Source organism: Rhinolophus hipposideros (genome assembly GCF_964194185.1).
Source record: "Rhinolophus hipposideros genome assembly, chromosome: 24".
Taxonomy (NCBI): domain Eukaryota; kingdom Metazoa; phylum Chordata; class Mammalia; order Chiroptera; family Rhinolophidae; genus Rhinolophus; species Rhinolophus hipposideros.
Genome location: NC_138070.1, coordinates 29185560 through 29213272, shown reverse-complemented (window position 1 = coordinate 29213272; position 27713 = coordinate 29185560). Strand labels below are relative to the sequence as shown.

The following is a 27713-nucleotide window of genomic DNA, read 5'->3' as shown; positions in this document are numbered from 1 at the left end:
TTTCAGGGCCCCAGAAGACCCACCTGCAAGTCTGCTATTTAGTTACTGCAATTGCTAGTGCAACAAAAGAGCTTGAGATATGTGGGCCAGATAGCTATCTGTGTACAGGTGTGCCAGGGCCACAGATTGTGCTTGTACCCGTCATTTGTCTTGTGAATAAATGCCACTGTTCAAAAAGGTGCTGGAGGAATTATGCTGAGAGCTATGTGAATCCATTATCCATAGTTGAAAAACAGGGATGCACAGTATGATTTGATGAGTCATTTATATCAATCTTTGAGTCTTTAAATGTTCCTCATAAATCCACATTTACATACAAGTTATTTCAAATATTCTTGATAAATGTGTGGAATAGATTTGCATGTTATGCAGCAAAGGGAAGCTGGAAAATCAAATGCCCATGAGAATAATCTGGTTTGCAAGGAAGACCACCTCAATGAACAACCACCCAAGTCTTTTCAGAATTCTAAGACATAAATTACCACAAACATATTAGGGAAACTGGTAAGTTTTTTGGTTTTTTCTTTGAAGAAAGGTTTAAGGCTTCTTGCTAAGTTTTTGTTTAGTAGTCAAAATGTCTTTTTTAAGGTGAAAACTTTGGGCACTGAACGTTTGTGTATGAATATCTATTAATATTGCTAAGTTGAAGTAAGAATTCAGAGCTCTAATCTTTGCCTAGCGCAGTTCTTGGCCTTGTTATAATCAATCCCTTAGATTACTTCTAGAATGATTTTCCAAAAAGAGTTATTGGCCATGATAAAATATTTTTCATTCCTTTTTGTGGCAGAGTTAGCTGGATCTGGCTGACATCAGAATCTCCTGGGGAGGATTATAAACAAAGGTTCCTGCTCTTTTCTCAACCTCTGTAGTTGTCGGAAGCAAAATTTTCAGGAGTGAGACTCTGCAATTTGTGTTTTCTCCTAGTTCCCCAGGTAATTCTGATACAACCAGTTCATGAAGTTTGGGAATTGTAATTCTTCAACTTGAAGTCTTTTATAGGCCCATTCTAATTACTGTTTGAGGCTTTTCTCTCTCATAGTTACTAGTCCCTGAACATGTCCTAAATTTCTCTTGCCTCTGGAACTTTCTCAAGTTGTTTTCATCAGAAATGCCTTTACATTTATTGTAGTAGCAAATATTGTTCTGTCTCTCTCTCTCCACACACACACACACACACACACACACACACACACACACACGTTCTTGATGTTTATTGCCAAATTGCTCCTAGAAGGTTTGCATTGATTTAAAAGCCCACCTTTTTAAAACAGCTTTATCAAGGTATAATTCACCATGAAATTCAGTCATTTAAACTGTACAATTCAGTGGCTTTAGCATATTCACAGTTAGGCATCTGTTACCACAATGCATTTTAGAATATTTTCGTAACCCAAAAGAAACTCCACATCTCTTTAGCCATCACTCTTTAACTCCTCATTTCATCCCAATCCTTAGGCAACCACTTATCTACTTTGTATTTCTATTGATTTGCCTATTCTGCAAATTTTATATAAATGGGATCCTTCAGTATGTGATTAGGTCCTTTGTGATTATTAGCTTCTTTCACTTAGCAGAACAAAGTTTTCAAGGTTCGTTCTTGTTGAGTTTATCTGTATTTCTTTTTTTTCCCTGAGTAATATTCCATTATATGGATATACCACATTTTATTTATCCATTCATCAGCTGATGGACTTTTGGGTTGTTTCCACTTTATAGCTGTTATGTATAATGCTGCTGTGAAAATTCATGTACAAGTTTTTATGTGAACATATGGTTTTATTTCCCTTGGGTTTATTATACTTTGGTGACAAATCACTGGGTCATTGTGTAACTATATTTGGCCTTTAGAGGAAACATCAGATTGTTTTCCATAGTGTCTACATCATTTTACATTCTCACCAGCAGTGTGTGAGGGTTCTAGTTTCCTGCATCCTTACCAATACTTGCTATTGCCTGTCATTATGTCAGAATTTTGAATGAAATTGAGAAGATTAAAATACACTACAAAAATGAGCATAATAGGAACTAGAATAACATTAACAAAGGCAATTTTGTATGGTTAGTTGACATAGCATAAAAAATGTTGTCTAGTGTTGTGTTTGGAACTCTCCAAACAGTAAAAAAATATTTTGCTGAAATTGAGGCTACAAAATCGAACTAACATATAGTCTATGTTCAACTATAATTTTGAATCTACAATATCCTGTACATTTCTTAGCTGGACAAACCTTTACTCTTAGTGGAGAGTTTACAATCTGTATGACTTGAATTTCAAGTATATTCTGTTTACACAATAGCAGGTAAAGAACCTGAGGTGCTGCATTCCTTTTAACCCTAGAAATGAACATGAATCGTTAGGGTATATTAAAAATTATATTGGCGTGGCTGGTTAGCTCAGTTGGTTAGAGCACGGTGCTCTTAACAACAAGGTTGCCGGTTCGATCCCCACGTGGGCCACTGGGAGCTGCGCCCTGCACAACTAGACTGAAACAACTACTTAACTTGGAGCTGATGGGTTCTGGAAAAACACACTTAAATAAATAAATGTTAAAAGAATTATATTAATAACCAGAACAACCACAACAATGAACATTTTCCAGTGTTTTCTTTTTGCCTGTTGTGGGGTTTTATTTCATAGTTTCACCTTATTATTTCATAGTTCTGCCTGAGGGAGTAGAACTATTATTACTGTTATTCCCATTTTTATAGAGGAGGGAATTAAGGCTTGAGTAGTAAATTAACTTGCCCTTGGTCATGTAGTGAGCAGATAGTGGTTGAAGAGCCTAAAACAGGCTCTGGTTTTGGAGCTCAGTTGTCTGTCATCCAAATTCATGCAGCAGCCCCAAATTCATGTGGGGGTAGAGGAAGCCTGATCCATAGTAGGCTACTGGAAGGTCATGTTAAGGCACCAGGTTTTGCATAAGGGCTTTCCATGGGCCTGTTACACGAGAGAATACTGTTTATGTGAGATTTGTGAGATTTCCAACATTTCTGATTGTTATCCCTGAACCTCTGCCCATCCTGTTAACCAAAGCAGGTTGGAGGCCCCCCTGGAGGAGTGAGATGTCTATTCTAGTCCCAGAACTACCCTACCACTGAGCTTGGCTGTGCTAACTTAAGCCTGCTTTTTGACCACTGTGTGCTGAACTCTGTATGTAATGGGGATGGTGATAACTGAATTAATGTTACAGTGTTGTCGTGGCATGGCACAAGATCATAGATGGGAAAACTTGAGAAACTGTACAGTTATACATCAAGATATACACCTTGAGTTATGATAGCTGGACTTCTCAGAAATTTTTTTGTTTTTTTTTGAGGATTTTTTCTAATACCATATTTGGTTTTCAGTGTATTAATTGCATTTACAAGGACTGTTATTTTTTTTAATTACTTATTTTTATTAGTTACAGTTGACATTCAATATTATTTTATATTAGTTTCAGGTGAACAAGGACTGGTTTTGATTTTGATTTTGTGTACCTTGGGAACAGCTGAATTTCATGTACTTTTGCAGTTCTGTAGTTGGTGGGAGTTCAAGTTCCCTCAGAATATTCTGATTTGCTAGTTTATAGTACTAGATAATGTCACGTGTAATTTACTTTTCTCTCCCTGTGTGTTTTTTTTATTTCTTTCTAGCTCATTAAAGCTGTTACAAAGATTGATGTCTATATATACCTAATTTCTTAACTGTGGAAGCAGTTGTGTACATCATTCTTATCTATGAGAATTCATCCTAAGAGGGTTTTTGTTAAGTAACAAATTCCCTCCTAAGGCAGGAGAAGACTGTACCATACGTTCATTCAAGAAAGAGCTGTTGACGGCCTGAGGTGTCAGGCATGGTTCTAGGTGCTGAGGATGACGGTGCCCTCATGCAGTCATTTCGGGGATGGGACAGACAATACAGAAATACATACATCACTTAATTGATGATAAATTCTTTGCAGGATATTAAAGCAGAGGAATGTGAGGGAGGGTGAACAGGAGAGGCCTACTGAGGAGGTGCACGGATTCTGAGATTTGAACAAGGAGGAAGTTGTCAAAGCATCCAGGCAGAGCTACTGCAAAAGCCCTAAAGGCTGGAATGTGCTCCAAAGAAATGGAAACTAGGAAAGAGAAGGGGGGGTGTGTGGGGGGAGCCTGGCAGTACAGCCACTAAAGGAGGCTATGAAGAGGCTGCCAGAGATGGAAGGAAACCAGGGAAGTTTCCTACCAAGTGTTAGGAGATAAAGAGTGAAGAAGGGTATGGATGGTGCAGAGAGGTCAAGTAACATGAGAACCCTAGGAGTGAGCCTTGGATTTGACAGTAGACATTTTAAAACGTGCAGTTTCAGGGGAGTGGTGGGGATGAAAGCTCAATTGGAGTGTGCCGAGGAAGGTCTTTGAGGTGAGGAAGTAGACGGACTGTAACAACTCTTCAGAATTTTTATTGTGTGTGAGAATGAGCAGACGGTGTGGTAGGTGAGCATGAAAGTGAACTCAAGGGAAAGTTTTGTTTAATGTAAACATTTTATTGAGTATGACAAGTTTAGAAAAGTACACACTTTTTTATTTTAATAAATTAATAATAAAATTTGAATAAGTATAGGAGATACTCTGCAGATTTACTGATGTGAATGCTTCAACAGGGAGGGAGAAAGTGGTTTTGCAGAAGACTCAGGTGAAGTGCTTGAGGGTACCGGAAAGGCCCGCTCCAGAACCGCTAAGTGGAGAGGTTGGTCTTTGGTAGGACTGGGGACATTTCCTCCGTTATAATGCATATAGAAGGAATATTTAATTTAATCAATTTAATTTCAAAGTCAGGATAATTAATTTTAATAACAACACAATGTTTTTGCTTGGAAGTCCTAAACTGGAATTCAGGGTCCACCAAGGAAGAGGCTCCTTAGGAAACACCTCAAAATCTCTATTGTAACTCCTGAAAAATCAAACCCAGGAGCAGACTTAGTCTTCTAGGCTTACAGAGTCTGAACCAGCCTGGAGTCACCGTGGTGGGACTGAGTGCCTGCCCTCCTGCCATCTTACAGAGGATAGGTAGATAGATCATGGGGGAAGGTGGTGGGTACCTCTGGGGGAGGGTGCCACGAGGCTTTCAGGCCACTGTGTTCTATTCTTTGATCTGCATGCATTTACTTTGTGAACATCGCTCAAGTTGGACACTAATGATTTATATGCTTTTCTGTAGGCCTGCAATACATTTTGTGGCTTTGAGGTTTGCACCTGAAATCTTATGAGAGTAAAATAGCGGACTCCTGATAGAATTCTCTTTGAAATTGCCTTCACATTTTACCAGCCAACCAGCTATTCTTTGTAAAAAGAAAAAGGCAGACATCAAGGTTTATCATTCTTTAGAGCTCACACTGAGTGCTGGTTCCTTTTGAACTCTCAAGGATTTTAATGGAGAATGGTCACCCTAAGGCCCCCAACAAGTCTCTTAGCCTAGGTTTTTCTTTGTGTGAATGGGGAGACTTCTTTTCAGTGACTTGATGGAGTTCTAATGCATTGCTAACAAACTATCAAATGGGATGGGAGGATCAATCTTTGTTTTTTTGGTACATGAAAAGTTCTTCTCTGAACGAGGGGGAAAAAAGCCCACATTTCTTGGGTTGATGTGAAGAAAGATTTGCTTGCATGCCTCTTTTGAGGCACAAGAAAGGAGTGCCAAATCCTAACTAGAAAAAAGAACCTTTTTTCACAGAAGAAAACCTTTAGTTGATAGTCTCTGAAGCCCTTTTTGTGCACAAGAAAAGTAGGAGGAATCATTGCCTGGTGTGAAGATTTCAGCATAGGAAGTGGAAGGACAAAGGGACACAAACAAAAGAAGGCCAAGGTTACCATCTCAGATCTGCCTGACACTTCATCCCTTGAATGCTTGTGTCATCTTATGTTTTCTAATCTGTTTTTTTTTTTTTTTTAATCTTAGTTCAATTCTCTTCTGGTTACACAGTATCATCTTTGATGATGGCCAGAAATAAATTAGGAAAATTTCTTTAAGTTACATTCTACCTTAGACTGTACAGCCAGCTCAGTCTCATAATGTTAAAAATGCTGCTTACTCTGAAATTTATCTGTCATTATCCAGTTTCTGAAGGTTTTTCTGGGTTTTTTTTTTTCCAGTGGCATAAAATTTTATCTGGAGTTTTTCTGCAATCTTAAACATTTCATTGTTTGTTTCATGTCAATATTTATCACAAATGTTAAATGTGAATGGCAGCAGAAATACCTGGAAGAACCCATTATTATCACTTTCATTCTTAATCTTTGCCCTTAGACCTCTCTGTTTATGCGGAAATATTCTGAATCCATAATGGCCTAATTAAGAACACTTTTTAAAAATTTGGAACCTAGTCAGAGGCTTATTGTTATTATTTTAAAAATTTGTTGAAAGCCTGGTTTCCTTGCTTATTTACTTTCCCAGAAACCTTTAGGTCCTTAGGCATATTTCCCCTAACTAAAATTGTTTTTATTTTACTTCCTAGAGGATTTAAAAAATATTTTAGTCCTATTACTCCACCTTCACTTGTGGGTTTCCAGTAGCTCTTCAGCTGGGGTCATAAGATGCCACATGGAGGGACCTCAGGCTGACCAGACCCACGGCTGTGAGCAAGTGACCTCGTCTTTCTCCAATGTCATTTCCTCCTTTGTAAAATGTACAACGATACTGCATCAGCCCTCTCACAGGGTGGAAGTGAAGACCGAAAAACCAACAACAAAAAAAACAAACAGTGTCTGTGAGAGTACTGGGAAAACCTTGCCAGGTTCAAGTATTGTTGTTATTTTGAACTACTCGTTTGTACTTTTGCTCACTGCTAATAATTTGCTGTGAATTTTTAAAATTGAGAAACTTATCTGATGGATTATTTGGGCTTCCTTTTCTTAGCAAGAATGGGGAATTTGTGCTAAAATCTGTACAATTTTGTTATTTGTCCATTGCTACTTCCACTGCCAGTTCTTGTTCACCACTTAGCACTAAGTCCAGTATATTTTTTCTTTTTTTTTGAGTTATAAAACTATTTGTTCCAGAAATCAGTTGAATGTAAAATCTCTACTTGCCCTTTCAAGTGAGTGAACATAATAGAAGCCCTTTATTTTTATTCTACTTGGTCTAATTTTGTATCTCTCAAATTTAATATAACACTTCAGTCATGCGGTGGTTATCAGATGTTCAAAGAAGAGCACTTGTTTATTGTACTTTTAAGTTTCCTGAATTGTGAGGCTATGTGGTAAAATATACATAAAATATGCATTAAACGATTTCATTGGTGCATTGTGGACATTATATTAAACAGGTTGGTAAGTGTTAATTGCTTAGACCAGTCTAGCATGTGGTAGGTATCCAATACCTGTTAGCTACCCACATATCCTGCCTCTGTGAATGGCCCAGTGCCCAAGGGGCACCGTGCCAGAACCAGAGAACTATGGTTGATGGTAGGTTCTGCAGCTAGTGGGATTGTGAGTTTCCCAAACCTTGCATTAAAAATGTGGAGTGAAACCCAGAATCAGGTCAGGAGTCAGAGATCGAGGAAATAAACCCAGAACCAGCACCTAGAGTTTGTGAGTTAGAAACTGCGAGGTAGGGAAAAAAGGAGCAGTTGAGTGGGTCAACAGGGTAGTCTGTGGTGACCGACCTTTAACAGGAAAGTGAAATGGACAAGGACCTTCCTTTGTACCTTCCTGTCTCTAACCCCCACCCCCCAAAGTCTTAGAAGTAAATTATGTGGGTGAGGTATTTGTACCCAAGAAGTGGGAAGAATGCGACTGAGATGTGACAGGACATTGGCAATAATAGCAATCACTGCTGTTTATTGTTCACTTCCTATGTGCCAGACACTTTGGTGGGTGGTTAATATGGTAGCTACCCTGTTTCAAGTAAGGAGCTGATTGACTCTCAGGCATTCCAGGTGGGTGAATGTTAAAGATTAGTTCATTTGACCTGAGCTGAGAGTGATGTCAGGATGACCACAGGTTCAATTTTGCTGGGCAGAAGGACCAGTGGAGGTCACGATTCATCGTGCATGTGAAGAGTAGGGGCTTCTGTGTGGCCATGGGGTTTATTCATGATTGTGATGGGAAAGGGACCAGTGAAGTCCCACCTTCACCATGGAAGGATAGGCTGGCAATTACTACTGGGGTCATCTATAGCATGTTTAATTTTAATATTTTTTATTGTGGTAAAATATGCATAAAATAAAATTTACCATTTAGCCATTTTTACATGTATAATTCATTGGCCTTAAGTACATTCACCATGCTATACAACCATCACCACTATTCATTTTCAGAACTTTTTCATCATCCTAAACAGATACTCTGTATCCATTGAACAGTAACTCTCCCCAGCCCCTGGTAATCTCTTTTCTACTTCCTGTCAGTATGAATTTGACTACTCTAGGTATCTCATATAAATGGATTTATGCAATATTTGTCTTTTTGTACCTGGCTTATTTCACTTAGCATAATATTTTCAAAGTTCATCCATGCTGTTCCATGTATCAGAATTGCCTTCCCTTTTAAGACTTAATAATATTTTATTGTATGTATATGCCACATTGTGTTTATCCATACATCTGTTGATGGCACTTAGGGCATTTTTAGAATTGTGTTATCAGGGTCCCATTGGTTCTCAAAAGGTCACTGTACTTACCTAGGCAGAGAATGGAGGGAGCGTAACAGGTGTCCCCTCCTTCAACTCTGACTGTAACTGCTGAGTTTATTTTACTTAGGAAATCGTTCTCATGGGAATAATGTTTTAGATTGTTCCATTTGTATTTTTCTAACATATTTAACAGTTTTTTTTTTCAATTACAGTTGACATACAATATTTTATTAGTTTCAGGTGTATAACATAGTGATAAGACATTTATATAACTTACAAAGTAATCACCCTGATAAATCGAGTACCCATCTGATACCATAGTTATTACAATATTATTGACTATATTCCTTATGCTATACTTTATATCCCCATGACTGTTTTGTAACTACCATTTTGTACCTTTTAATCCCTTCCCCCACCTTCACCTATCCCCCCAACTCTGCTACCATCTGGCAACCATCAAAATGTTCTCTGTATCTATGAGTTTGTTTCTGTTGTGTTTGTTTATTTTGTTTTATAGATTCCACATATAAATCAAATCATAAGGTATTTGTCTTTCTCTGACTTATTTTACTCTGCATAATACCTTCTGGGTCCATCCATGTTGTTGCAGATGGCAAGATTTCATTCTTTTTTATGGGTGAATAATGTTCCATTGTATATATATGTACCGCATTTTCTAATTCATTCATCTATTGATGAACATTTAGGTTGCTTCCATATCTTGGCTGTTGTAAATAATGCTGCAATGAACATACAGATGCATGTGTTTTTTTCAAATTAATATTTTGGGTTTCTTTGGATAAATACCTATAAATGGAATTACTGGGTCCTTCTTTGTCTTTGCTTTAAAGTCTATTTTGTCTGACATAAGTATTGCTACTAGAACTTTTTTTGTTGTTTCCATTTCCATGAAATATCTTTTTCCATCCCTTTACCTTCAGTTTGTATGTATCTTTCCATCTGAAGTGAGTCTCTTGTGGGCAGCGTATGTAAGGGTTTTGTTTTCTTATCCATTTAGCCATCCTATGACTTTTGGTTGGAGCATTTAATCCATTTACATTTAAAGTAATTGTTGATAGATATGTAGTTATTGTCATTTTATTATTCATATTTTTTATCTTTTTTTCCTCTGTCTTAAAGAAGTCTCTCTAACATTCCTTGTAGTACTGGTTTGGCGGTGATGAACTCCTTTAGCTTTCTCTTGTCTAGGCAGCTCTTTATCTGTCATTCAATTCTAAATGACAGCATGGCTGGGTAGAGTAATCTTGGTTGTAGGTCCTAGCTTTTCATCACTTGGAATATTTCTTGCCACTCCCTTATTGCCTGCAAAGTTTCTGTTGAGAAATCAGCTGACAGTCTATGTGAGCTCCCTTGCAGGTAACTAACTGCTTTCCTCTTGCTGCTTTTAAGATTCTCTCTTTGTCTTTAATCTTTGGCATTTTAGTTATGATGTATCTTGTGTAGGCCTCTTTGGGTTCATCTTGTTTGGGCTTCCTGGGCTTGTATAACTATTTCCTTCACCAGGTTAGGGAAATTTTCCATCATTATTTCTCCAAATAGGTTTTCATTTCCTTTCTCTCTTCTTCTTCATATGATGTAAGTGTTGGTGTGCTTGATGTTGTCCCAGAGGCCCCTTCAACTATCCTCATTGTTTTTCTTCTGTTCTGATTGCGTGTTTTCTACTACCTTATCATCCAAATTGCTGATTTGATTCTCTGCTTCATCTAATCTACTGTTGATTCCCTCTAATGTGTTCTTTATTTTAGTTATTGTATTCTTTATTTCTGTTTTGTTTTCGATCTTCATTTTAATGTTTCCTATCTCTTTGTTGACGTTCTCCCTGAGATCACTGAGCATCCTTATAACTGAGGTTTGGAAGTCTGTGTCCGGTAGATTACTTGTCTCCATTTTGTTTAGTTCTTTTTCTGGAGTTTTGTTCTGTTCTTTTATTTGGGACATATTTCTTTGCTTCCCCATTTTGGCTGCCTTTGGGTGTGTCATTTGTGCAAGTGGTTGGGTGGTGCTTTGGTCTGGTCTGAAGCTGGCCATTGGTTCTGGGGCCTCTTGGGAGGGGCTCTGGTGCAGGCCAAGGTCAACTGCTGCCTGTGCCCTGCCCATGGCCACTTGATATGAGCGACAAAGTGATCTGCAGATGGTTGACATTTATTCTGGGCTTAGAGGTGTCTGGGAGAAGCTATGCTGTGACTGAGGCTGGCTGCCACCAGTGTTGGGCTTGTGGCTGCTTATCAAGAGTTACAGGGCACACTGAGACAAGATGCTGCTTGTTTGGGGTTTGTGAACCTTTGAGAGGTTTTAGGAATGTCCACAGCATGAGCCAAGTCAGGCCGTTTGTATGGAGAAGCCACCGGAAATGGCTTTGGTGGGCCTGCAAGTTGAGTGGGCAGGGTCTCAGGGAATCACCAGGGTGGGGCAAACAGTGTTAGTCAGGTTGATGGAGACTCAGATGTGGGGCCAGACTGTGTGTGTAGGCTGGGTGGGGTGTGGGCTCAACAAATAAACAGTGGTTTCTGCCAGTATATCTGTCTGGCAGAAGGTTGTGCCTCCAGCCCTTGTCCTCAAACCAAACAATTCAGTTCCTCCCCTTAGGTCCCTGGCACCTTTGAACTGTCCCAGCACTGGAGCTCAGAGCAAGTGAATCTGTCAGTAAGTCTGTTTATGGGCCCTTTAAGAGGAGTGCCTGGGACTCCAGCAGCCCTCTGTCTCACTCAGCCTTAGTCTTTGCTGGTTTTTACAGCCAGAAATTATTGGGACGTCTCTTCCTCACACTGGAACTCTTTGTTGGGGAACCTAGTGTGGGGCTGGGACCCGTTGCTCCTCAGGGAGGACCTCCGGAGCCAAGATAGCCCTCCTGATTTTTAACTACTACACGTGGGTATGGTACCAGCCCACTCCCCATCTCCACCCCTCCCACCAGTCTCTAAGTGATTTCTTCTGTACGTCCTTAGTTATAGTACTTTCTGTTCAGTTAGATTTCAGGAGATTCTTAGTGATGGTTGTTCTGTAGTTCAGTTAAAATTTTGAGGCGGTCGCGAAGAAGGTGAACACAGCATTTACTCCACTATCTTGACCGGAAGCCCTAGATTGTTCCACTTTCACTTCTGATTTTTACCCAGTTAGCTCAGTACAGTCTGATTCATTTTCTCTCTTATTCTCTCCTTTCTCCCCCTTACTTCTCTCCCTATTGTGCTTGTTTAGTTCTTGCTTTCTTAGACTCCCCCATCTCTATTCTTTTTGTCCTCTTGCCTCATTTCCTCCCAATCTTATTGTTCTCTTCTAGAATACTCTTGTTCTGTTTCTTCACTATCTTCCTCTCTTCGTTTTCTTATTCCTTCCTCTCTTTCCCATTGTTTCTTTTTGCTCTGCTATTTTTAATTTGTGACTCAGAATTGACCCTAATTATTATTTCTTTAATTTAACATATAACATGCTTACCATAATCTAGACTCTGTTCTAAGTACTTTGCAAATATTAACTCATTTAATCCTCTTTACAGTTCTTTGAAGTAGACCCTATTCTTGTCTCCATATTACAGATGATAACATTGAGTCACAGATTGGTTAGGTAATTTGTACAAGGGCCACTCTTGATGAGGGCTGGAGCCAGGATTGGAATCCAGGAATGTGGCTCCAGCATACAGGTCCTGACTCACTTCACTCTTTACTGAATGCAGGAATGCAGGTACCCAGCTCAAGGACAGAGGGGTGTTGTAGTTCAAGGTCAAATTAAACATAAGAAGTGCTTGTCCCACCAAGCTCTAAAATGTTTAGAAGTACTATATTCAGAAGTCTCATCTTACATTTTCATAAGAGTTTTTATCTATTTTTTTTCTTATACTAGTTAAACCTGTATTTTTTCAAGTACAATATTAAAAAATAATTTAATCTTAATTATAGAGCTGAAAAGTATTTTGATTAACTTATTTTATAAAAAGGTGACTGATTTGCCTTAATACATTTAGTTTTGTTTTCTAGCTATGTTTAATAATTGACATTGTAACAGATGGTTTCTTAAACTTTTATTTCATCTAAATTAATTTTATTTCAGTTAAATTATTAGTAAATAAAGTTTTTGTGTTATTCTGAGAATCAAAATATAATGTGTAACATAACTTTAAAGGACATATACAGTCAAAGTACCATCACTCAATTTAAAATGAACAATTGGAACTTAATTCATGTTTAAGTTGCTCATCCTTCATGGGAAGGAACTTCTTACTTCATTGATTTCCTTAGATCAGTTATATAGGTCTTCATTCATTTGTACCAAGTAGTTTAACTTAATTCATCATTTTTTGGTTCAGAGACTTGGAACATTCATATAGAATTGTTAATATGCTTACATTGCTTAATTTTTATCTGTTTTTATCTCTGTAACTTGCCTAATTTGAGTTTTCATATAACACTGATTTTCTCCTTCATTAGTCTGCATCAGACTTTTCTTTGACGTATAGTTTGTATTCTGAGGTTTTGTAATCTCATAAGACTTAACTCTGAAATTCCTAAAGTGGATATTTTGTAATGTGCTAATTCATATCTAGAACTTTTGTCTTAGGCAAAAAGAAACAAATGTCCTAAAAAAGTAAAGGAAAGCAAAGATCTATTTTCTTAACACGGAGAACATTTTTATTTAAAAAAAATTGAAAATCTTTGTCTCTTGCTGAGTGACCACCCTTCAAAGGTCTTACACAAGTTTTATATTCAGCTCACCCTGTATAATAGAGTCTTATTTATTTCTTTATTTAATTATTTTCCCCCTCTTCTTCCGCCTCTTTTCACCCCCTCCAGTTCAAGCCATAGTTTCTCAGTCTAGTTGTGTAGGACACAGCTCCCTTGCCCATGTGGTATTATGAGCCTTGCGCTCCCCCCTACTGAGGCAATCGGTCATCAGTCGGCTGCTCACAGCAGTTCATGGCAGCTCGTGGCAGCTCTCGCTCGCTGCCGGCTACTCATGGCGGGACATGGTAGCCCATGGCAGCACTCAGCAGCCCCCATGCCTCTGGCTGCTCACAGAAGCCCAGCTCCAGGAGAGCTGTTGTTCACAATCTTAGCTGTAGAGGGTGCAGCTCACTGGCCCATGTGGGAATCGAACCCACGACCTTGGCATTAGGAGCATGGTGCTCCAACCACCGGAACCACCTGGCCGGCCCTATAAAGTCTTAATTAGCTCGTAAGTAGGGGTTACCCACTTTTTTTTTTTTTGTAATTTATTCTGCTTGCCTGCTTTTATTTTGTTAGACTATTATGATGGCTAGCAATGCTGTGTTCCTTGATTTGGGCTACACAGTTCAAGACTGTTTCTATAACTAGGAAGTTAAGGATAGGAAGCTTCAAAACATAAAAATAAGACTAAGGTAAACAGTTTTAGGCAAGGTAAGGAGTCTCCGGTTCAAGATTCACCTAAATCCTTTCCACAGCTGATCAATGACAGCAGTGTGGTGTAGGGGTGTGAGCTCTGAAGTCTCAGGCCCTCATTTTTGTGCTGTTTTCCATTTGCTGTGTGACTTGAACTGATTCATTTAGTCTTTGTGGTTTTGAGTTTGTCATCTATAAAATAGAGATTGCTCTGGTTGAGTGGTTCTCAAACTATCCTCTCCTAAAACACTAGTGTTCTAGAGCTGAGCCATGGTCTTCTTTCATTTAAATAAAAATAAAAGATAGAATTTTCTTATTTTTGTGGTTTTATCCCATGCGATTTCATTAACCCTTTGTTGCTATTGCTGCCAGTCATCTTTGCCCAATGAACAAGTAGCAAAAAATGTTAGTGGAAAACTTGGGAATATCTAGTTTTGCTTAATTTGATAGTTTTAAGAAAAATTATAAAGTGATGTTGGATGTGATTTTTTATATAGCTCATGTAATGGATCCACTTATGCTGGAATCATACCCCAGGTCAAGTGTCCTTAGTTGATGGGAAGAGAAACGGTGTCAAATAGTGGCTAACCATCTGGGCTCTATGGCCAGATTGCCCAGACTCGTATTGCAGCTCTGCCTCATATTAGCTCTGTTACCTTGGGCAAGTCACTTAATCTCTCACTTTCTCAGTCCCTCACCTGTAAGTGGAGATAATAATGTACCTACTTCATAGGTTATTGTGAGGATTAAATGAATCAATACATGTAAAGTCCTCAGAACATGTCTGGCACATAATAAGTGCTATACAAATGCTAGCAGTTATTATTTTGTGATGTAAACAATGTATTAATAGGTTGAAGGGAGGATGAAGAAGGTGAAGGGGGTCAAATTTATGGTGATGGAAGGAGATGACTTTGGGTGGTGAGCACACAATGGAGTATACAGATGTTGTATTATAAAATTATACATCTGAAACTTATATAATGTTATTAACCAACATTACCCCAATAAATTTAATTTTAAAAATACATTAATATTTCATGGTGCTCAGAAAAGAACACTGACCTCATGGGTCCTGTGTTCTGAACATATTTGAGAACCATAGGCCTGATTTCTCTTGCAGTTCTTTTTTTTTTTTTCTTTCTTTTTTTTCTCTTGCAGTTGTTAAATTCCATTATTCTGTGTCATAGAATTGGGTTGCCCCTGATATTTCTTCCCCCCTTTTTATAACTCATTGCTTTAATGAATATGTTTTTTACTCTATACATAGAGAGAAATTACTTTTTTCATTTACCAAGTGGAATCTAATCTTAAATATGATTTCTGAGGGGTTTCCTTTCTGTTTTGTGACATTGTAGGTGCTTTGTGTTATGTACATTAATTACAGTTGTTATCTATTATTGAATACCTGACATACTTCAGTTCTTTGTCCTTATGGGTGAAGAAACTGAAGCCCAGAGAAAGAAGAAACAAATTGTCAAAAACTGTAAGTGGCATATTCAAGATTTTAAGCCAGGCTGTCTGCCTGCAGAGCCTGCTCTAACATAAGTATGGCAAATCCAAGTTCCGATTCCAGCGGCAGTAGTATTTATGGTAACTCATTGCAAGCTCAAGCAGCACTCCTCTAAGTGGAGACAAATTTCTATATAAGTATTCCTGAAAGATGCTCATTTTATACTTGGATCAGTAAAAGTCACCATGTAAGCTATACATACTCATTCAAAGAAAGGTGAAAGATTAAACAAACAAAATAAGCAATTGCTTGTACATCAGGCCAGAGCGCATCTGGGCCCAGGCACTCCCCATGTACCACAGAGGAACCCCCTGTAGGTGTGCACTTCTGCCCTAGCCCTGAGGGGAGGAAGCTAGCCAGTCTCCTAGTACTGGGTGTCTGCTCTTGCCTCAGCCTTCTTGTGCTGCGTCTAGGATTCCCCTCTGCTGGCAGCACTGGGTTGGCTGCTGTCTTTCTGCAGTGCAGTGGCGATGGATACAGGTTTGGGCAGTGGGAGCTCAGGGAAATATTAGGGCAAGAACAACAGAAAAATTCCCTCCCCGCTCGCCTCCCCCTTTTTGTGATGACTGGTCCTCCTCTGATCGTCCTCCTGAGCCCATCTGCAGCAACCGCTCCAGATTGCCACTCAACCTTCTCCAGTTGCTCACAATTTTTATGTTCATTTTGCAGGTCCATCAGTCTCCCTCTAACTTCATTCTATGGCTTGTCTAGTGTTGGATTTCAGGGAAGGAGCCAGCAATTTATGCTAGTTAGTTTGTATGAGCCAGAAAAGTCTGGAATGTGGTGTAGTTCTTTCTATTTAAATAATGTATCTGTGGGCTACCAGCCGGGGGGAGTGCAAGGCTCATAATACCAGCATGAGCTCATCTAGACTGAGAAAAAACGGCTTGAACTGGAGTCTGGGGGAAGGCGGGGAAGAAACAAAATTTAACAATAAATAAAAAAATAAATAAATAATGTATCTGGTATATAAGGTATCATACCAGTACAGAAATCTCTGTCAAATTCATCACCTTTCTGAGGTTTGTAATGTACTAATAATCCTATGGAATTTAATCACTACATATAACAACATTTTAAAGTGAACTTTTATTTATAGTTTGACCTGTGATCCCAGGTACATATCTACTTTTGAAGGTGGATTTGGGTCTCTTCTAACACCTCTATGTACAGGTGATAAAACGGGAGCTGTATTATTATTATTATTAGTTTCAGGTGTACAAAACAGCATAGTGATTAGACATTTATGCATCTCACAAAGTGACAACCCCAACAAGTCTACCCCTCTGACACCACACATAGCTATTATAATACCACTTACTATATTCCCTGTGCTGTACTTTGCAGCCAGTGACTATATATTTTTTTAATTAGTTGACATTCAGTATTATTTTATATTAACTTCAGGTATACAACGCAGTGGTTAGGCATTTATATAATTTATGCAACGATCCCCGGGAGCTTCTTGACTGTAGGTTCTGAGAGGCTTTGGAGTAGGGACTTCATGCAGCACCGAAGACCTAGTGATGGTGGGAATCAGCCTGGTAGATGATGAGGGTGTGTGGCTCTGGGGTAAGCGGCAGGATGGGAATGGTTCCTACTAGAGGAGGGCAGGCAACTGTGGAGGCTAGGTCCCTAGGACACTCCATTTTCTGGTTCAGAGCCCAGCCTTATTAGTGACCTGGCTGAAAAAGTTGGCATTTATCTTTCCTTCTTCCTTCCCCTCACTCTTTATCACTGTCAATCTCACCATGCAGGTGACATCCTGGGGTGAGCTGGGAAGTACGCCATCCAACTCTCTTACTAGATTGGGAGTTCCATGGGAGTAGGGTTTTTGCTCACCTTTTTATGTTTGATGTTCACAAAGCATGAAAAAATTACTACCATTTCTTGAATTTGATCCCAAATGTTACCATGTTTTATTTAATCAAAGGTGTCGATGGTAAGATACACAATTGTTTTACATATCATTACAAAAGAAAAAAGCCTTCCTAATTAAACTCTGATACAAGTGCTTTTTGCCACTTAGAATTTTTATGATAGTATACCTATTGAAAGAGCTCTTTTGGATTTATTATTTAGACATATATTTTTTTTTATCATCTCACTCTTGTACATACCTGGAAGAGAAAATATAAGTGAAATAAATTGATTAGGGGATTCCTAAAATTTGTCACTTTCAGAGTCTGACTCTTCAGAATCACTTTTGACTCAGAGTCATGGATTTGTCTCTGTACGCTCAAGAGGATTGGTGACTCAGTGCTTCTTAAAAGGGGGCACACTGCTGTCACCAGGAATCTCTGCCAAGCAGCTAGTACCCAGTCTGGGATGTTTGATCCTGGTGTTCTCTTGCTCGGCCTGTGGCAGGCCAGTCTTTCCACATAGCTCGATAATAACAGCACATAATACAGCTCATCCACGTCACTGTCTTTATACCCAGGTCCCATAGGTTTGGTTGTTAAGGTCATTTTTCCAGTGATGAATATTTGCTTCCCTAATCAAATCTATGCCCAGCTGCTGCTCCCACGCCTTTCAGTTTTAATGCCAAATTATAGTGTCATCTTTTTGAAGACATTTAAAATGGCAGTTAGACTCAGGGTGTCTAGTGCTGACAGCATACATGACTCAGTGAAGCGAGGACAGAACTAATGAAGGGCTGTGAGCAAGGTCACACAGGAGGAGGCAGTGGCAGCCACATCCTGACTGATGGCGACTGCAGGACACCACTGTTGTAAAATAGATCCCTAGTTCAGAAATGTTAAAATGTGAAAACGTGCATTCTAGACAGATCATTAATTCTTACAACTACAATGCTGGGCAGATAATTTAGATTTTCAAATGAGACTGATTCAGTCTGTGGCTTACTAATATCACACCCATGAAGTACACAGTAGATTTAGGAGCGTAGAACTCAGATTAGTCTGATTCTAAAGCTCATACTTTCAAGTATACAATACTATGCAAGAAAAAAAGAACTAGAATAGAAACTTTAAGAAAGCCAGTATTTTTTTTTTTTTGGACACACTGATGTTTCTTAAGGACCTAGAAAAGTACCTGACACATAGTAAATACTTAATAAGGATTCATTGAATAAAGTCGTAAGAGAGGATAAAAATGCAAGCATGTCCTTCTCTTCCTAGAAATGAAGTCTTAACATTTTGGACAACGGGTAAAAGGAGAGAAGATGGGTGACCATTTTCTAAACAAGGTGTAGTTTGGTTTTCCAGTTCTTTCAGGTCTGTCGAAGAGGCAAAAGTGTGAGGAGTGGAAGGAGGTCTATCCCCAGCTAACAGAGCCTGTCAGCACCTGCCTAGTGGACAGCGCTGAAATAGCTCCCGGAGCTTCCTCCCCATCTGCTATAAATAAAGATCAACAGGGCTCTATAAATTGTGCAGTTAAAACAGGAAAACAAATATGACATACCTTACTACAAAGGAAGTTCATGTACAGGGCATTTATTATTTGATCAATTGTTAGGTTTTAAAAAATTATGAAATGTTTTGAAAATTCTGAAGCTTGTTTGTAAAATATGAAAGTTGATATATTTGAACATTACTATGTGCTAGATCTTGTACCTAGAATTTTTACATGTATCATGTAACCCTCACAATAACTATAGGAGGTAATTATTATCTCTGTTTTACATATGGTGATATTGAAAATTTAAATAATTTGGCCAAGGTTATGTAATTAGTGAGCAGTTGAGCCAGTCTGGAAGTCAGGATGTTCAATTCAGATTCTATGGATTTTCTACTTCCCTCTACTGTTTCTCATGTAAGCTCAAGACTAGGATAGATTTTAGAAACCATTTTATACTCTCCTTTTGCAGATGATGCTAGAAGATTTAAAGTGACTTACTTAGTAGTGGAGTCATGCTTAGAATTCAGTTTTCCTGAAAAACTTATTAAACAATAAATTATTACAGACTGTCATTGGTGTTTAAAATAGTTTAGTAGATACAGACGCTTAATATATCTTATAACTATATCTTGAAGAACAAGAACTACTAACTGGGTATTCTGTATCTCTGTTGTGGATTCTAGGCATTTTTTGAATTAACGCGTTTTTTTCTATCTTGGGCTTCTTTATTTGCTAACAGTATTCTAAAGTTATTAGGGACTGCCATTGTGGGCAGTATTTTACATCCTTGTTGCTAAATTTTACTGACAAAATTTCTTATGTGCAGATTACTGTTCTGTTATTTTGCTCCACATCTGCTAAGTAGTTATTTCCCTTTTACCCTCCTGTATCCTTGCCTTACGTAGTTTACCGGTATTTTATGTCATGTAATGTCCACTTCCTTCCTTTTGTCACGTTAGAACAAAGATAAGTCAGTCTGTCCCTTCCCATTTCTGCTTACTTGCTCCCATTTATCCTTCAAATTTCATCTTCTCTGAGAAATCATCCCTGAACATCCTGTCCGGAATTAGATGTCCTCTTCTCTTTTCCCACTGCACAACGTGATTTCTTTAAACCACTCCATACAGATTATCGAGTACCTACCACATACCAGATCTAGAGTTACTCTCGTGGATAAACACATTCCTTGACATGAAAGAACTTAGAGAAGAAGAGGAAGGTAATTAGACAGAAAAATGCAAGATGATTGAAAACTTTTTTTTAAAGCTAATATGTGTGTATTGAATAGCAGACATTGTGCTAAGCATTTCATATGCATTATTTCATGTCATTCTCTCAATAACTTTATGATCCCCATTTTACAGAAGAGGAGGAGCAATTTAGGGTACTTCTGTGTTTTGCCCAAGGTCAGTTAAGTCTCAGAATCACACCCAAATCCAGGTCAGAGCCCAAGCTCTTAACCACCTCTTGTACTAACTGCTGCCTCCCGACAGAGCACTTTTCCCCACACATCCCCAGAGTCCTCCTGTACCAGGCACAGGGAGATGAGTGCCAGTGTTGGAGTTCAGAAACTAGTAATGATTTAACTGTTGTACAACAACTTTAACTAAGTATTTTCCCTGAGACTTCAAAAGAATTCAAGATACTAACATATATAAAACAGTGTATGTCCAAAGTTATTTGTCACATTTATTATTACTTATAGTAGCAAAAGATTAGAAATAACCTAAATATTTATTAACATGAGATTAAGTAAATTATGATATATTCATACAATGAAATAATGCAGCTGTAATAAACGGTAAGAAACGTAAGAAACGTAAGAAACAGTGTATGGATATGGAACAGGAACAATGTAAAAGGTATGGTATTATGTGGAATAAACAAGGTTTAAAAGAGATGCTACTTTGTATAGAATCAATATATGTTGTTATTTGTGGTTGGAGAGGCAGAGTATATCTGTTTGTTTTGTTTTTTTATTGGGGAACAATGTGTTTCTCCAGGGCCCATCAGCTCCAAGTCGTTGTCCTTCAATATAGTTGTGGACGGCGTAGCTCACTGGCCCATGTGGGAATTAAAATGGCAACCCTGTTGTTCATAGTTTGCACTTTATCCAACTGAGCCATCCGGCTGCCAGAGAGCATGTATGTTTTTGCTTGGATGTGCATAAAATATATTTGGAAGAATAGACAAGAAACTGATCATATAGGTTGCTTCTGAAGAGTTGCTAAGGGGTTTCAGATAGAGAGATTGTCTGCTCTATACCTTTCTGTATATTTTGGAATTTGAGCCAATTGCATTTACTACCTCTTAAAAAGATATAAATAAAATGAAAGTGAAAGCAATAATAAGCCACTTTCTAGGAATTAAAACAAATGCAGAAAGGCACTCTGAGCTGTGTGTGTTTCATTAATACATGAGATAAGCCTGCCTTGATCTTCATTGCATCACAATGTCTAGCAGAGTCTGCACTTGAGTATTTGTGCAGTTCATGAACCAAGTTGAAAAAAAAATCTCAAATTCCTGTATGGGAAGGACACAACATCTTTTTTGTGGTATTCCTGCTAAAAATACATGTGAATCTAACCATGAAGCAACAGCAGACTAACTCAAATTGAGGGACATTCTAAAAAATAAATGGCCTGTGCATTTCAAAAATGTCAAGGTCATAGAAGACTAAGAAAGACTAGGGACTGTCCAGAACAGAGGGGATTAAAGAGACATGATAACTCAGTACACTTTGTGTGATACCAGATTGGATCGAGGGCCCCCCAAAAGTTGTTTCTTTCTCTATAAAGTACATTAATTAGACAATTGGCAAATTTTGAATAAGGTCTGTAAATGAGGTGATAGTTTCACTAGTAAGTTCCTAATTTTAATAGTAATGCTGTGGTTATGTGATAAAATGTCCCATTTTTAGTAAATAGGCATTTAAGAATTTAATAGTAGAAGGTATTATATCTGTAACTTACTCTCAAATAGTTCAGGTGAAAAGAGAAGGGGGAAGAAAGAGAGAAAGAGAGAGAGAATAAGAGAATAATAAAGTAGACATGGTAAAATGTTAACATTTGGGGAATCTGAGTGAAGAAAAACAGGAATTCTTTGTACTATTTTTGCTGCTTTCCAGTCTGAAATCGTTTCAAAATAAAATTTAAAAAATGCTTCCCATATGGAACATTTTATAATTTTGTAATACTGAGCCTTTTATGTCCTTTTGAACAAATTTGTGTTTTTCTTCATATAGATCTTTATATTATTGTCGACATTTACTCCTAGGTGTCTTAATATTTTTGAACCTTTTAAATATATAACAGCTTTGTTGAGGCATAATTTCACATACTGTACAACTCACCCCAAATACCTTTTATATCTGCTTAAATAGTGCTGTTATGTAAGGAAGGTATTCTTTTTTAAAAAATCAACTTTATTAGGCTAAAATTTGCATATACTAAAATTCACATATTTTAACTGAATAATGGATTGATGACTTTTGACGCATTATTCCCCACGTAATCACCACCTCAGTCCAGAGACAGGATATAGAACATTGCCATTTCTCCAGAAAGTTAGCTGATGCCTTTTTGTTTATATGTTCACCTGTTGGTGGACATGGTTGTTTCCAGTACTCTCTGATGAAGAGAAGAGTCGGGTGTGTGCAGGATGAGTGTATGTGTGTGGTGGGAGGGCTTTGGGTGCGGGTGAGGATGGTAGTGTTGAGGTGAAGCATGCCATCTCCTCCATGGTTCCCATGCAGTTTGGACATGGCAGTTCCTATATCCAGAGTTAGGCCCCGACACTGGGTGTTCCAGAACCTATTCTTTCTTTTCTTTGGACCTTAGTCTGGTTCAGAGGTTGGAGCATGTGTAGTCTTAGAATGTGTTTCTCAGCCTATTTCCATTGTGGGGGCTAAAATTAATACTTTTCCTTCCACCTTCTAAATTCTTCTAGCTGGGCTAGTAAACAAATAGACACAATTAATAGAGACAAATTAACAGGAGAAAATAAAAAATTTTTTATTTCTTTTAATTTTTAATTGTTTTTAGAAAATCAAAATTTTAATACATGCGCATGGGGGATTCACATAGCATGAAAATTCCAAAGATAGTATGTATGGATATTTATAATTTGGACAAATGTAGAATGGAGGGGGAAGGGGTCTTAGATTTCAGAAGTGACAGACAGTAGGCGATTTACAGGTAGTTGAGGAAGAGGGGACACACAAGGCAGGTAAATTCTGGCTAGGCAACTCAGAGACAATGGGAAACAGGGTATCTAGCTAACAGGCCCCTGCCTGAAGCCCTCCTATTTACCAGACTCAATGCAAATTAGACTGCTAAGCCAAGCATCCCAAGATTCCCTTCCTGGAATAGGCCTTTCCATCTGAATCTCTTAGGCAGGAAAGGCAGGGTCAAAGATTCTTTTTGAGTCTTTTGTTTGTTAATAACCAGCTTAATTAAAATTAATATCCCAAAAGGCAAAACTTTGGTCTCCTTCACCATTAATAATGCGGAAAATTCTGGCTTCATCTTGGCCAGTGGTCTTTATTACCCTTAGTTTAACGGTGTTCAGAGCAGCGGCACTTTTCCTATCTATGTATGCTACTTATATGGCATGGCGGCAGGAGGTGTATCAGGCATGGCTGCCCAGCTGCCCTATTATACAGCAAATCTCACAGGACTTTTAAAATGCCAGCATTTTACCATCATCAAAAGGGAAGATTGATTTCCTTAAAAATGCCTAGTTTGGAAAAGAATAAGATTTCAAGATGTAGACATAGTGCATGTTGATGTTTGATAAGGCTTTTGATTTTTTGCTAATCCCTCCTGTACTGACCAAATGGGAAACCAAGTTTACATTTATATTCACCAAATTGTGGCCCAGAAAATTCAGCCTCCCCCATTGCCATGCTTTCCTCGTTTTGTGACTTTTGTTATTCTGCTGTCCCTTTCGAGGTGATACAAGAAGTCAGTGCTTAAGCAAGTGTGCAAGTGAGGGAGTGGCTGGGGCTGTGCAGCAGTCAGACTTGGGTGTGAAGGTCACCTACCTGCATTTCGCATCTGGGAATCTCATTCTCATTAGAACTAAGAGCATTGATTTCCGTGTTTGTAGTAAGGGTTACTCATATCTCATGTACGCTTAGAACCTAGCAAGCACGCCGTACGTTGTATTATTCATACAAATAATTTCTCCATTTTTACCTTTCTGCCCAGGTATGTTATCTTTTACAAAGTTTTTCCCCCCTCTCTTTGTGGTTGAAACTGATTTATTAAAATGATTATTAATTACAATTATTATTAAATAAAACTGATTTATTTCAAATCTTGGTTCCTTTTGTCTCTTTTCTCAGGCACGTTATAGGGACCTCTATTTGTCCTCCATGAACACTCGCATGGTAGACAGATGACTGTCCTCCACCCCATGCTGCTGTAGGTGCCCCGAACGTGGAACGGTCCCCAGAAAGGATGGATTCCAAAAATGAAAGCCCACACGTGTGGCCTACATCTGCAGAACAGGAAGAGAATGCTGCACAGGTGAAGAGTGGTCTTTCCCGCTTGGTATTGATAATGGTTTTTGAGTTGAGTACAGTTTGCTGACAGCGAAATAGCAGCTTCTACACACGTAGTAATGAGTAGCTGGCAGGGAGCTGACATGCAGAACTGGTAGCTAAGGAACAGGCAGGGTTTCAGCACTTTGAATGCCCTGTCAGTATGGTCCAGTGTGATTCAGAAGCGCTGAGCTACACACCCAGAGGCTTCTCTGCCTTTCCCCAACTCATTGTCATAATGTTTCACCCCCCCTTTTTATTTTGTTATTGGTGCTGAAAGTGTGTTTCTTTGATATTATTCAGTATAGGGTTTTGATTCTCTGTGAGTAATGAAATATAGGTGTATCTATTAAAGTGAGTGGCTTTTTTTTTTCTTTTCAAATTTGGAATGTAAACCTCTAATTGAAAGTTTTCCCATGGAGTCAATAGCTCTGGAGGTTACTCGCTTATTCCAATGCCGCTGTAACGGATGATCTCTGCCTTTCGAATCGCTATCATAACTAGCTACATGCTCTTTTGACTATTCTCAGCACAGGCAAACGTCTGCATTTTTGGTGTGGATTTGAGTTTTGAGAAGAGTCGGCAGTCATACGGAGGCATGTATTGAAGGCAACCAAAATGTAAAATTTGATTTTTAAGCATTATTTGATTTTTTATTAAATTACATAAATCACAATGCTATTATCAAAATCAGGAAGTTAATACTGAAACATTTAAATATATACATTTTATTTAATTTAAGCAATATACTATTATAATTAATAAAATTGATCATCTGGTAAGTCTGAATACTTAAGAAAAAAAGTTTCAGAGATCCATCTAGCAGGATAATTGAGAATGCTGTTTTGTTCTCATGGAAACCATTTTGAAGGCCACTTCCATGCAGCTATATATTTTAATGTATTTTGTTTACAAGCAAAAATGTAGTCCATTAAAGAACAGAATAAAGAAAATAGATTACGGCACTCTGCGTGACCAGGGTCCCCATTTATGGGTAACTAGAGAGCAGAGCACAGTATCCCTCATTGCACCTCCTCTTCTTAACCTTCTCCCAGCTAGGAATTCTGAGTTCGCAGAAGAGTGAGTAGTGAAGACCAAGTTGAAGAGCTTGGGTAACTCTTGTTTTGAGGAAATGTTTTGGTTTTTTTATTTTTTTTTATTTTTGTTTTTATCTTTTTTAAGCACTGAAACCAATCCAAGGTTTTGATGATGGTGAATAAATCTAAAATCACAAAATTATCTTGTAGTACTTTAAAAATGCACAAATATGTTATAAGCCTAATTCCTCCAACATATATACTGTATCTTCATGGACAAATCAAATTTATGTAGAAGCTGGACTTGGTATTGTTGTTTGTTTTATTTCTGTGGTGCTTGATTACATTTAGTCTCTAGGTTTCTTTCTGGGGATTAAATTAGTTTATATCATCTTTGGAATCTACTATGCCCCGTTGGAGAAAACAGAAATAATAAAGTTAGGTCCAAAGCTGAGACAGTAGAAGAGTAAGGATTCCAATCTACGAGTACCTAACTTCAATATCATCACATAAATTATTTCTCTCCCAAATGTGTGCTTTGACCATCTGCTTCTACACCTTCAATATCAGGCATCGGGCTTTGTGCCAAACTCAAGCCTTCAAGAATTCAAACCTGCAAAGCTGACTGCTCAGAAAGCATTTTAGGAAATTCAGTTTCTGTTTTAGTTCTTGGTAGATAGAACATTATTTAGTCTGGTGACAACTGAAATAGTTGTCCAGAACCCCTGAAAAGCACTTCATTAGAATTTTCTGTATCTTTACCTAGCTGGCAAAGAATTCTGTTACAGTCTTGGATTTAGCAAACTGCTTAATCTGCCTCCAGTACAGTCTGGAGTATGAAAAAATTTGTAGGAAATAAAATGACTTCAATATGTCTGCTGAAAGGCACTATTGGTTACAAAGTAGAATTTTTATGATGTTTAAAGCAATTGGCTTTTGAGTCTTGACATATTTTTTCACATTACAGAATCATTTGTATTTTGTATTTTGCCAATATTGTTAACCAGGAATCTTTGGTTACACTTCCAGGATCAGTTAACCACCCCCGATTACTCCCACAAAGAGGTATCTGCCCTGGACATACGAGGCAAAGGAATTTAAATCAGCTGCCTACTAGTAAGCAGCAAGTCAGTGAGTGACAAGGTTCTTGGATCCTGTCTCTGGCTAACTAACTCACTCAGCATAGACGAGGATATATCAATCCCTAGTCTTCTTTCATTGGGGATATTTTAAGTGTGTACTGTGCTTGGTCTTCCATGCGTCTTGGTGAGATTGTTTTCCGTTCCATGCGAGTGGTTGCTCCATACTTGCTGTTTTTTGCCCTAGGTGCACTTTGTTCCAGACGCTGGAACGGTGGCTCAGATCGTCTATACCGATGACCAGGTTCGTCCACCCCAGCAAGTGGTGTACACGGCAGATGGTGCCTCCTACACGTCAGTGGATGGTCCGGAGCATACGCTGGTATACATCCATCCGGTGGAAGCCGCTCAGGCATGTGAAGCCTTATTGTGTATAGTTTGTTCATTAATCAGTTAATTCTTTACTCTCTGCCAGTCACTGTGAAGGGCTGGTGAGACAGGAAATATTCAGATGAGATTTGTTCTCTCATGGAATTTACAGTCATCTTGGCAGGGGAAGGTATGATACATTCATATCAGTTCTTCTCTTCAGGGATCATGGACTATCTGATCAACTTACTTTTCCTAAGTATCAAAAGCCAGGCCAAAAATAACATTTAGATCTGTATACCTTAATCAAAGATGCATCAGTGAAGATGCATCAGTGAAAACATATAGGTTATTACAGTTAAATGTGTAAGCAAAAGGTCCTACTAGCTTATCGACTGCTATTTATTAATACCTTACTGATTTGTAGGACTGTAATAGAGCAAAGGTAAAACTGGGGTACAATTATAGCTACCTTTATTTTTTTGCCAGTGATTTGGAATATTAGTTTCCAAATGCATGACACAAATATTCCCCAATATATAAATGTTAGTTTAGTTTCTCTTGTTAGCACTTTACACTGTACAGAGTACTTTTAAACATCTTAAAAGAATAAGTTTCATACTTTTATAGTAGGATCCTGGTAATAAAATTTTTCGATATTTAATCAAGAGGCTCAACTCACTTCCAAGAAGAAATGGGTCCAAACTAATTAATACCTCTCAAATTGGTATGAAGATAAAACTGACAAATAGTCAGATAATAGTTTTGGAATGCCTCTGCTTAGTTTTGGTCCCCCAACTATATTCAAATAAGATCACATTGTTTTTATAGAGAATGTTCTG

At 38.2% G+C, this 27713-nt stretch overlaps 1 protein-coding gene across 1 annotated transcript in view; it reads left to right on the top strand.

The window, feature by feature from the left end:
* The window catches only part of PRDM10 (PR/SET domain 10), a 91411-nt gene that overhangs the window by 10138 nt on the left and 53560 nt on the right, over positions 1 to 27713 (top strand). Inside the window, exons 2-3 of the mRNA XM_081037718.1 lie at positions 24189 to 24372; positions 26750 to 26914. Coding sequence (XP_080893844.1) covers positions 24304 to 24372; positions 26750 to 26914 — 234 coding nt within the window. The 5' untranslated portion in view covers positions 24189 to 24303. The remainder of the gene's footprint in view (positions 1 to 24188; positions 24373 to 26749; positions 26915 to 27713) is intronic.